At 37.6% G+C, this 12,820-nt stretch overlaps 1 protein-coding gene across 4 annotated transcripts in view; it reads left to right on the top strand.

Moving 5' to 3' along the window:
* OCA2 (OCA2 melanosomal transmembrane protein) overlaps positions 1-12,820 on the top strand; it is a 317,417-nt gene that overhangs the window by 112,576 nt on the left and 192,021 nt on the right. For all 4 annotated transcript variants that reach the window (XM_044932081.1, XM_044932080.1, XM_025272557.2 and 1 more), the window contains one exon: positions 2,054-2,192. In XM_044932081.1, the coding sequence (XP_044788016.1) occupies positions 2,054-2,192 (139 nt within the window). The remainder of the gene's footprint in view (positions 1-2,053; positions 2,193-12,820) is intronic.

Here is a 12,820-nt window from a genome sequence, read left to right as displayed (position 1 = left end):
CATTGCCTTTCTTTGGGATTGGAATGAAAACTGACTTTTTCTAGTCCTTTGGCCACTGCTGAGCTTTCCAAATTTGCTAGCTTATTGAGTGCAACACTTTAACAGCATCATGTTTTAGGATTTGAACTAGCTCAGCTGGTATTCCATCACCTCCTCTAGCTTTGTTTGTAGTAATGCTCCCTAAGGCCCACTTGACCTCACACTCCAGGATGTCTGGCTTTAGGTGAGTCAGCACACTATAATTGCTATGTGGGAATAGCAATTCCATTTATTAGTATATAAATTGCATATTTTATGATTAAAGTATCGGTGTGCTCAGATTCACTGTTTATATTATACTATTATATTCTTTATGACTCTCTAAGTTTAATCACCGGAGAAGACAATGGCACCCCACTCCAGTACTCTTGCCTGGAAAATCCCATGGATGGAGGAGCCTGGTAGGCTGCAGTCCATGGGGTTGCTAGAGTTGGACATGACTGAGCGACTTCACTTTCACTTTTCACTTCATGCATTGGAGAAGGAAATGGCAACCCACTCCAGTGTTGTTGCCTGGAGAATCCCAGGGACAGGGAAGCCTGGTGGGCTGCTGTCTATGGGGTCGCACAAAGTCGGACACAACTGAAGTGACTTAGCAGCAGCAGCAGCAGCAGCAAGCTTAATCACATTTCTTCTGCCTCTGGATTGAGTAACATTAGTATTTAGAGTTGGGCTTCCCTGGTAGTTTAGATGGTAAAGAATCCTCCTGCAATGCAGGAGACCTGGGTTCGATCGCTGCATTAAGAAGATCCCCTGGAGGAGATACTCATTCCAGTATTCTTGCCTGGAGAATCCCCATGGACAGAGGAGCTGGGCTACAGTCCATGGGCAAAGAGTCGGACATGACTGAGCAACCAAGCACAGCACAGCACACCATCTTTACAGTTAGACATCCAAATCTGGCGTTGTTGATTAGCACACACTAATCATTTTCTTGCTAAAAGCAGAGCCTGGGGCTTCCTTAGTTGAAAGCTGCTGCTGCTGACTGGAGTCTGATCCTCTTTTTTGAACTCCCTTCTCAACTTCTACACAGCTCTGTAGGCCAATCCTACTCAGAAGAGCTGCTGGCTATACTCTGAGCTGGAAGATAGTAGAAAGGACCCTTGAGGCACTTCCGTGGTGGTCTGGTGGTTAAGACTCTGAGCTTCCATTGCAGGGGCTATGGAATCACTCCCTAGTAAGGAACCAAGATCCCTCATGCCACAGGGCACCCCCACCAAAAAAGGTCCTTGAGTGCAGCAGGGGCTCCCCTTGCTGCCAACATCCAGACTCAGGCCTGGCTTCTGTAAGAAAGTGGGCAATGTAAATGGGTGGGTGGAGGAGACACCATGAGGTTTTCCCTGAACTTTCTTTAGAGCAGCCTTTCTCAACTGTGTGCTCAGTGGACCACTTGGGGAGCTGTAAATGCTGCTGCTTAGGCCCATCTCCAAGGGTTGTTCTATCATGAGCTGGGTAGCAAGAGTGTCAAGATCCCCAGACAAATCTAATGTTTAGCTAAGGTGGAAAGCCACTGCTATAGAATGTGTATTCTTTGTTAGAATTAAGCACAGTGCCTCAGCATCTGGAAACGTAAGCTGGGTAAGGAGCTAGGTTGGCAGGTGTGGTGTGAGCCACTGGGCGACAGTGCTTTCTGCTCCAGCCCCACCTTGACTCAGAGGGGTCTGGTGGCAAAGATGTGTTCATCTGTGCCACTTCCTGCCCTGCAAGGGAGCCTGTACACCAAGTGCTTCCTCCAGACCTGTGGGGGTGAGGCAGGAATGGATTTTCACATGGATGGTTCAGATGGATTGTGTGTTAACTTTCAGAGAAGTGCTGAGAGTCAACTTTATCCTGTAGCTCTATAGCACTGTTGTCACTGTTTACCCCTCAGCATTGCCTTTCTCATAGATGTGTGTGTGTGTGTGTGTGTGCGTGCTTCTTATACCTGCAAGTGCTTTGCAAATATTTAGGTCACACATGTGCCTTTCACAATATGGATAGTGGGACTGTTTTCATTTTCCTTCATTTATGACAGATTATGTGAGGTGCTCAACCTTGATCCAAGACAAGTCCTGATTGCAGAAGTGATCTTCACAAACATTGGGGGAGCTGCCACTGCCATTGGGGACCCACCAAATGTCCTTATTGTTTCCAACCAGGAGTTGAGGAAGATGGTATGTATCACTATAATCAGATTGTTTCCAATAAATATAGACCCCAGCTTACTTGCACATTTAGTAACATTTTACCAACATGGATATCACTTCTTATGGAGTGTTCTTGGTCATCTTGAGAGTGGGAGGTTAGGTGACTGATCCTCTAATGTAGTGGTCTGAATTGACTTCATTCTCATTCTGATAAAATTTTAAGAAAATGATTACATTTTCTATTTAGTCATAGTATGCTATAATATATTAATGGGAATTGAGGTTTCTTCCAACAATATTAATAATAAAATGATCTGCTCCCTCTCATTTTTCAACTGAGGTGGATGAATAAGTTCTTCATTGATGAAGAACTTAAGTTTTTTAAAATAAGGGTGAGAAAATGAAAGTCTTTCTGGATTTTTGGTAAGCTCTTATTAATATATAATTTCTTGTAAACAAAAATAAAAACAAAGTATTAAAGACAGTGCAAATGGTATTTTACATATCTTAGAGTTAAGGTTCAGAGAAGGCAATGGCACCCCGCTCCAGTACTCTTGCCTGGAAAATCCCATGGATGGAGGAGCCTGGTGGGCTGCAGTCCATGGGGTCACCGGGAGTTGGAAATGACTGAGCGATTTCACGTTCACTTTTCACTTTTCACTTTCTTTCTTTCTTTCTTTTTTTAAATTTTATTTTATTTTTAAACTTTACATAATTGTATTAGTTTTGCCAAATATCAAAATGAATCCGCCACAGGTATACATGTGTTCCCCATCCTGAACCCTCCTCCCTCACTTTTCACTTTCATGCATTGGAGAAGGAAATGGCAACCCACTCCAGTGTTCTTGCCTGGAGAATCCCAGGGATGGGGGAGCCTGATGGGCTGCCGTCTATGGGGTCGCACAGAGTCGGACACTACTGAAGTGACTTAGCAGCAGCAGCAGCAGCAGCAGAGTTAAGGTTAAATTATACAATTAATTTTTATTTGTCATTCTTTGATCATTAGAATTTTCTCAATATCTCTTCTCTGAAGTATCAATAAAAAAGCTTTCAAATTGGTGTCAGTTATTATAGGTGATACATTTACGCCTATTTGTCTCTGAAGTGTGTTAGTATGTTTGTGTATATTTGCTGTCTTTCATAAAAATATTTAAGCCTTTGAGAGTTCATGGCTCCAAGGTGTTGAAGGGCATTTTGTGGGCCTACTGTGTTCTAAAGATTCAGGGTACGACTTAAATACTTTGGCTAAATTTAATACTCCCTGGTTGCTCTGAAAGCCAACTTCACCAGTCTTGCTGCATGAGCTGAGCAGCAGGCCCCTCCTGACCACGTCACATGAGCATACCAGAAAGTGTGTGAACCCTGTAATTTGCTTTGTAATCTGTCACCCAGGATAGGTTGCATACACATGAGAGAGAGACCTATTTTCACAGGAAAATAATGTTTTATTATTTTTATTTTATAGTAATACATTTATTTTAGAGAATGTAAATCACACACACACATATCAGAAATAAAAAATTGTCATAATCCCACCATCCAGAAATAAATCTTCTCAATAATTTGCTTAGTTGCTTGGTGGTGGTTTAGTCACTAAGTTGTGTCTGACTCTTGCAACCCCATGGACTGTAGCCTGGCAGGATCCTCTGTCCCTGCAATTCTCTAGGCAAGAATACCAGAGTGGGTTGCTGTTTCTTTCTCCAGAGGATCTTCCAGACCCAGAGATTGAACCCAGGTCTCCTGCACTGCAGGCATATTCTTTACCAGCTGAGCTACAAGGGAAGCCGCTTATTTTGGTGCATGTAGTCTGCACGAATGTTTGTATGTGGATATAATAAAAGCTGCTCTGACCAAGATGGAGTAACAGGGACTGTATTTACCCTCTTGCTTGAGACATCCAGAAAGAAAATAAACCAAAATCCAAAAAACAAAACCAGAAACAAACCAAAACCAGACAGTGGTAATGAAGGTACTAGATATCAGGTAAAAAAGGGCAGTGATCCCTGAGAAATGGGAAACAAATGCAATGAACTTATGGTTGCCCCAGCTCACTGCCTTGAGAGATTTTCCAGGATGCAGTTCAGGGAGAGAGAACCCATGTGGAGCCCACCATATGTCTAGAGTCGGGGAGGTAGAACTGACTCTGGAGGGAACAAGACAGAGAACCAGAGAGGGGAGAGTTGGACACAGAGAGAACCTCTGAGTACTTGCAGAGGGAAACTACCTGTGTCCAGGGGAAGAATAACCCAAAAGATTAGAGGGAAGAGTGTTTGATACACTGAGGGCCAAGAATAATGTCTGTTTCTGCCAGAAAGACTGTAAACCTCTTAATTCATGAGGTATTGGCCCTGATTCCACCTAATAAATCTTAAAGACCTCAAATAATCAAACTGTTTTTAAATAGTTTAACTATATCCAAAAACAAGCATCAAGAATATTTATAGGAATGCAAAAATATCCAACAACACACAAGGTAAAAATCACAATGTCTGACATCCAATCAAAGATTACCAGGCGTGCCAAGAAGCAATAAAATTTGATCTATCATGAGGAGAGTATGAACCATTTGGAATCAACCCAGAATAGACACAGGTGTTATAATTAACACACAAGTGCATTAAAACTGTTTTTTTTTAACTGTATTCTAGATGTTCATTAAGTTAAAAAGAAACATGAAAGATATTTTTTTAAAAGGCCCAAATCAAACTTCTAAAAATGAAAACTGTAATGTATGAGATAAAAGTCTCTTGTTAGGATTAAAACAGCAAATTAAGAATTTCATAAGAAAAGATTAGTGAAATTAAGGACATCAGTTCAGTTCAGTTCAGTCACTCAGTCGTGTCCAACTCTTTGCGATTCCATGAACTGAAGCACGCCAGGCGTCCCTGTCCATCACCAACACCTGGAGTTCACTCAAACTCACGTGCATCGAGTCGGTGATGCCATCCAGCCATCTCATCCTCTGATGTCCCCTTTTCCTCCTGCCCCCAATCCCTCCCAGCATCAGTCTTTTCCAATGTTAAGGACATAGGTCCAAAATAAAACAGAGTGAAAAGTAATGAAAGACATTCACGAGCTGAAGGGAAACTCCAAGTGGCCTCATATATTTATAATTCTTATCTCTGAAGGAGAGGGGAACAGAGAAAGGCATTTGAAGAAAACATGGTCTAAAATTTCAAATTTTATGAAAGATATAATCTCAGAGATTCAGGAAGTCCAATGAATTCAGAGCACAAGAAACATGAAGAAACTACACTAAGCTATGTCATAATTGTTATACACATGAAACTTAAATAATGTTATAAACTGATGATACTTTGATTTAAAAAAAGGCATAATGGGTTATTTACTTTTTCAAGACCTATACTTTGACTTGGACATTTCATTTTGGAAATTATAATAAATAGTTATTTTAAAAGTAGATATTTAAAAGATCTATATAAAAAGCTATTTTTAACAGCATAAAATTGAAAAACCTATGTAAAATATTCCAAGAATCAAGGAAGAAAGTGAAATTGAAAAATATTTTGAATTGAATTATGAAAACAAAATTTTTAGGGTTCCTCTCAAGCAGGAGTCAGCAAACTTCTTAAAAGGCCATATAATTACTATTACAGGCGTATGGGCCTTACGGTCCCTGTTGCAATCTCTCAACTCTGCCACTGTTGCAGGAAGACAGCCCCAGATAACACACAAATGAATGTGCATGTCTGTATTCTAGCCTGCAAGTGTAGTTTTCTGGTCCCTGCTCTAAAAGAGTATTTAGAAGGGATTATATACCATTAAATACCAATTAGAAAAGAAGAAATGTCTCAAATTAGTGACCTCAGCTTCAGTCTGAAGAAACTAGATAAGGAAGAGCAAATTAAACTGAAAGTAGGCTGAAGAAACACAGCATGGAAATCAGGAAAAACAATAGAGAAAATCAATGAAAGAAAAAGCTAGTTCTTGGATAGGATAAATGATTCTGACAAACTTCTGGCCAAACTGATGAAGAAAATAAGAGAGAAGACATAAATTACCAGTATGAGGAATAAGAGAATTACATCACTGCAGAGCACACAGACATTAAAGACATTGTTAGGGAGTATTGTGAACAACTCTATGTCAATAACTTTCACAATTTAGATTAAATGGACAATTCCCTTGAAAGACATACTCTACCAAACCTCACTCAAGAGGAACTAGATAACCTGAGTAGCCCTATATCTATTAAAGAAATTGAATTTGTAATGAAAAACCTTCCCAGAAAGAACAAAGCAAAGCAAGCAAAAAACTCAGGCTAAGATAGCTTTCATGAATTCTACCAAATGTTTAAGGAAGCAATAATACTATAATACCAATTATACACAAAATTTTATAGCAAATTGAAGAGGAGAGAATATTTCTCAACTTACTCTATAAAGGCCTGATGCCTAAAGCAGATAAAACCAGGATAAGAAGACTGTTGACAAATACTTTTTATGAGCACAAATAATATATTTAAAAATTAGCTAATCCAATTTAACAACTTATAAAATGAATAATACATAATAATCAAGTGGAATTTATCCTAGAAATGGAAGATTGGTGCTATATTTGAAAATATCAACCAATGCAGTTTACTAGCAAACTAAGTGAGAAAATCCATATGATTATCTCAATAGATATAGAAAAATATTTGGAAAATTCAACATCCATTATTGATCACATCACTCAATAAAGTAGGGAAAAAGTGAGCTTCATCAGCCTGATAAAGAGCATCTATGAAAATATTATGGCCAGCATCATAGTTAAAAGAGGAAAACTGAATATTTTCCTCAGATCAGAAACAAGACAAAGATGTCTGTTCTTACCACTTAAATGTATTTTACTGGAGGCTCTTGTTGGCACAATAAGTCAAGAAAAGAAATACAAGGCATCCACACTGGCAAGGAAGAATTAAATCTGTTTGCATATTACATGATTGTTCATGTGTAAAATCTGACGGAATCTACAAAAGAAAAAAACAAAACAAAAACTTATGAAAATCATAACTAAAATTAACAAATGTACAATACAGGATCAATATAGAAAAATTAATGGTTTTCTATATTCTAACAACAAACAATTGGAAGCGGAAATAAAAATGCCATTTACAATAGCATCAATATATAAAATAGGTTAAATCTGAGCAAACATATGCAAGTAAACAACAAAATATTGCAGAGAATAATTAAAGAAGATAAAAATAGATGGGGCGATATATTTTGGTCATGGATCAGAAAACTCAACATCATTAAAGTATTAGTTCTCCCTAGATTGATCTATAGAGTCATGCAATTCCTATAAAAAAACAGCAAATTTTTCTTTTTGTAGAAATTAACAAACTGATTTTAAAATTTATATGGAAATTCAAAGTATCCAGAATGGTCAAAAACAAGTCTTAAAGTACAGAACAAATTGGGAGGGCTAGTACTACCTTCAGATCAGATCAGATCAGTTGCTCAGTTGTGTCTGACTCTTTGTGACCCCATGAATCACAGCACGCCAGGCCTCCCCGTCCATCACCAACTCCTGGAGTTCACTGAGACTCACGTCCATCGAGTCAGCGATGCCATCCAGCCATCTCATCCTCTGTCGTCCCCTTCTCCTCCTGCCCCCAATCCCTCCCAGCATCAGAGTCTTTTCCAATGAGTCAACTCTTCGCATGAGGTGGCCAAAGTACTGGAGTTTCAGCTTCAGCATCATTCCTTCCAAAGAAATCCCAGGGCTGATCTCCTTCAGAATGGACTGGTTGGATCTCTTTGCAGTCCAAGGGACTCTCAAGAGTCTTCTCCAACACCACAGTTCAAAAGCATCAATTCTTCGGCGCTCAGCCTTCTTCACAGTCTAACTCTCACATCCATACATGACCACAGGAAAAACCATAGCCTTGACTAGACGAACCTTTGTTATTATAAAGCCACAAATAACAAAAACAGTGTGGTTAGCATCAAGATAAGTGGAAGATAAATAGAACAAAGGATATAAATACCAGATACAAATTTCAGATATAAGTCTTCACATACATGACTTTTGATGAAATGATTTTTGACAAAGGTGCAGAGCCAATTAAGTGGAGAAAGGATAATTTTTTTTCACAAATAGTCCTGGAATGAATGAACATGCATATGCAGGAGAAATGAATTTCTGTCCACACCTTCTACTTTATCAAAAGATTAACTGAAATGTAGATTATAGACATAAAGGCCAAAACTTTAAATCTTAATAGAAAAGATAATTTACAGTAGAATAGATATAGAAGTAGTTCAAGTGAGAGCATGGTTATTGTAATTTATTAGACTAAGTTTAGAACTTGGCTTTCTGTTTCTGTTATTTGTCTCTTCTTTTTACGGCAATATATTAATGAATGCTGCAACAGCTTAGCTGCCTCCAGCTGGCATCACATTAGTATTTAGAGCGACTGATCTGATCTGACTTATTTATTCAAGGATAATTGCTTTACAAAATTTTATGTTTTTTTTTTTTTTGTCAAAGCACAACATGAATCAGCCATATGTATATATATATATACTCTCCCTTCTGAAACTCCCTCCCATCTCCCTCCCCATCCCACCCCTCTAGGTTGATACAGAGCCCCTGATTGGGTTTCCTGAGCCATACAGCAAATTTCCATTGGCTATCTTTTTTATGTATGGTAATGTAAGTTTCCATATTACTCTTTCCATACATCTCCCCTCTCCTCCCCTCTCCCCATGTCCATAAGTCTATTCTCTATGTCTGTTTCTTCATTCAGATCAGATCAGATCAGATCAGTTGCTCAGTCGTGTCCGACTCTTTGTGACCCCATAAATTGCAGCACGCAAGGCCTCCCTGTCTATCACCAACTCCCGGAGTTCACTCAGACTCATGTTTTTCCATTGCTGCCCTGCAAATAAATTCTTCAGTACCATTTTTCTAGATTCCGTAAATATGTGTTAGAATATGATATTTATCTTTCTCTTTCTGACTTCAACTCTGTATAATAGGCTCTAGGTTCATCCGCCCCATTAGAACTGACTCAAATGCATTCCTTTTTATGGCAGAGTAATATTCCATTGTGTATATATACCACAACTTCTTTATCCATTCTGTCGGTGGACATCTAGGTTGTTCTAGCTGTTGTAAATAGTGCTGCAATGAACAGTGTGTTACATGTGTCTTTTTCAATTTTGGTTTCCTCAGGGTATATGCCTAGGATTGGGATTGCTAGTTTTATTCTTAGTTTTTTAAGGAATCTCCATACTGTCCTCCATAGTGGCTGTATAAATTTACATTCCCACCAACAGTGTAAAAGCATTCTCTTTTCTCCACACCCTCATCAGCTATTATTGTTTGTAGACTTTTTGATGATAACCATTCCAACTGGCATGAAGTGGTATCTCGTTGTAGTTTTGATTTGCATTTCTCTAATAATGAGCTATGTTGAACATCTTTTCAATGTGTTTGTTAGCCATCTGTATGTCTTCGTTGGAGGAATGTCTGTTTAGGTATTTTTCTAACTTTTTGATTCAGTTGTTTGTTTTTCTGGTATTGAGTTGTATGAACTCTTTGTATATTTTGGAAATTAATCCTTTGTCAGTTGTTTAATTTGCTATTATTTTCTCCCATTATGAGGGTTGTCTTTTCACCTTGCTTATAGTTTCCTTTGCTGTGCAAAAGTTTTTAAGTTTAATCAGGTCACACTTGTTTATTTTTGTTTTTATTTCTGTAACACTAGGAGGTGGGCCATAGAGGATCTTGCTTTGATTTATGTCATCAAGTGTTCTGTCTCTGTTTTCCTCTAAGAGTTTTATAGTTTCTGGTCTTACATTTAGGTCCATTTTGAGTTAATCTTTGTGTATGATGTTAGGAAGTGTTCTCATTTCATTATTTTACATGTTCAGTTCAGTTCAGTTCAGTCACTCAGTCATGTCCAACTCTCTGCGACCCCATGAATTGCAGCACGCCAGGCCTCCCTGTCCATCACCAACTCCCGGAGTTCACCCAGACTCATGTCCATCAAGTCAGTGATGCTGTCCAGTTTTTCCAGAATCATTTATTGAAGAGGCTGTCTTTGCCCCATTGTATATTCTTGCCTCTTTTGTCAAAAATAAGGTACCCACAGGTGCATGGGTTTATTTCTGGGCTTTCTCTCTTGTTCCATTGATCTATATCTCTGTTGACTGCAGCTTTGTAGTATAATCTGAAGCCAGGAAGGTTGATTCCTCCAGCTCCATTCTTCTTTCTCAAGACTGCTTTGGCTATTTGGGGTCTTTTGTGTTTCCATATGAATTGTGAAATTTTTTGTTCTAGTTCTGTGAAAAATGCCATTGGTAATTTGATAGGGATTGCATTGAATGTGTAGATTGCTTTTGGTAATATAGTCATTTTCACAATATTGATTCTTCCTATTTTTCCTACCCAGGAACATGAAATATCTCTCCATCTGTATATGTCATATTTGATTCTTTCATCAGTGTCTTATAATTTTATGTATAGAGTTATTTTGTCTCCTTAGGTAAGTTTATCCCTAGATATTTAATTCTTTTTGTTGTAATGGTGAATGGGATTGATTCCTTAATTTCTCTTTCTGGTTTTTCATTGTTAGTATATAGAAATGCAAGTGATTTCTGTATATTAATTTTGTATCCTGCAAGTTTGCTAAATTCACTGATTAGCTCTAGTAATTTTCTGATACTATCTTTCAGGTTTTCTATGTACAATATCATGTCATCTGCAAACAGTGAGACCTTTACTTTTTCTTTTCTGATCTGGATTCCTTTTATTTCTTTTTCTTCTTTGATTACTCTAGCTAGAACTTCCAGAACTATGTTGAATAATAGTGGTGAAAGTGGACATCCTTGTCTTGTTCCTGATCTTAGGGGGAATGCTTTCAGTTTTTCACCATTGAGAATAATATTTGCTGTAGGCCTATCATATATGGTCTTTACTGTGTTGAGGTAGTTTCCTTCTATGCCCATATTTTGAAGAGTTTTAATCATAAATGGGTGCTGAAGTTTGTCAAAGGCTTTTTGTTCATCAATTGAGATTATCATATGGTTTTTATCTTTCAATTTGTTAATATGGTATACCACATTGATTGATTTGTATATATTGAAGAATCCTTGCATTCCCAGAATAAACCGAACTTAATTATGGTGTATGAACTTTTTGATGTATTGCTGAATTCTGTCTGCTAAAATTTTATTGAGGATTTTTTTTCTTTTTTTAAATTTAAATTTATTTATTTTAATTGGAGGCTAATTACCTTACAATATTGTATTGGTTTTGCCGTACATCAACATGAATCTGCCATGGGTGTACATGCGTTCCCCATCCTGAACCCCCTTCCCACCTTCCTCCTCATACCATCCCTCTGGGTTGCACTGCTGGGCATACACACCAAGGAAACCAGAATTGAAAGAGACATGTGTACCCCAATGTTCATCGCAGCACTGTTTATAATAGCCAGGACATGGAAACAACCTAGATGTCCATCAGCAGATGAATGGATAAGAAAGCTGTGGAACATATACACAATGGAGTATTACTCAGCCATTAAAAAGAATACATTTGAATCAGTTCTAATGAGGTGGATGAAACTGGAGCCTATTATACAGAGTGAAGTAAGCCAGAAAGAAAAACACCAATACAGTATACTAACACATATATATGGAATTTAGAAAGATGGTAATGATAACCCTGTATGCGAGGATTTTTGCATCTATGTTCATCAGTGATATTGGCCTGTAGTTTTCTTTTTTTGTGTTGTCTTTGTCTGGTGTTGGTATCAGGGTGATGGTGGCCTCATAGAATGAGTTTGTAAATGTTCTTTCCTCTAAAATTTTTTGAAAAAGTTTTAGGATAGGCATTAACTTTTCTCTAAAATTTTGATAGAATTCTCCTGTGAAGCTATCTGGTCCTGGGCTTTTGTTTTTTGACCACAGCTTCAATTTCAGAGCTTGTAATTGGGTTGTTCATAATTTCTATTTCTTCCTGGTTCAGTCTTAGAAGATTGACGTTTTCTAAGAATCTGTCCATTTTTTTCCAGGTTATCCAATTTATTGCCATATAGTTTTTCATAATAGTCTCTTCAATCCTTTGTATTTCTGCATTGTCTATTGTAATCTCTTCTTTTTCATTTCTAATTTTGTTGATTTGATTCTTCTATCTCTTTTTCTTGATGAATCTGGCTAAAGTTTTGTCAATTTTGTTTATCTTCTCAAAGAATCAGCTTTTAGTTTTATTAATCTTTTCTATTGTTTCTTTCTTTTCTTTTTCATTTATTTCTGCTCGGATTCTTATGATTTCTTTCCTTCTACTAATTTTGGGTTTTTTTTTGTTCTTCTTTTCCCAGTTGTTTTATGTGTAAGTGAGGTTGTCTGTTCGATGTTTTTCTTGTTTCTTGAGGTAGGATTGTGTTGCTATAAACTTTCCTCTTAGAACTGCTTTTGCTGCATCCCATAGGTTTTGAGTTGTTTTTTCATTGTCATTCGTTTCTAGAAAATTTTGTATTTCCCTTTTGATTTCTTCAGTAACCTGTTGTTTATTTAGAAACATGTTTTTTAATCTCCATGTGTTTGTGTTTCTTACAGTTTTTTCTTGTAATTGGTATCTAGCCTCATAGTGTTGTGGTTGGACAAGATGCTTGATATGATCTCAATTTTCTTAAA

Source organism: Bubalus bubalis, chromosome 2 (genome assembly GCF_019923935.1).
Source record: "Bubalus bubalis isolate 160015118507 breed Murrah chromosome 2, NDDB_SH_1, whole genome shotgun sequence".
In the NCBI taxonomy this organism is placed as follows: domain Eukaryota; kingdom Metazoa; phylum Chordata; class Mammalia; order Artiodactyla; family Bovidae; genus Bubalus; species Bubalus bubalis.
Note: the sequence above shows the minus strand (reverse complement) of the source record. Positions and strands in the feature narration are given on the sequence as shown.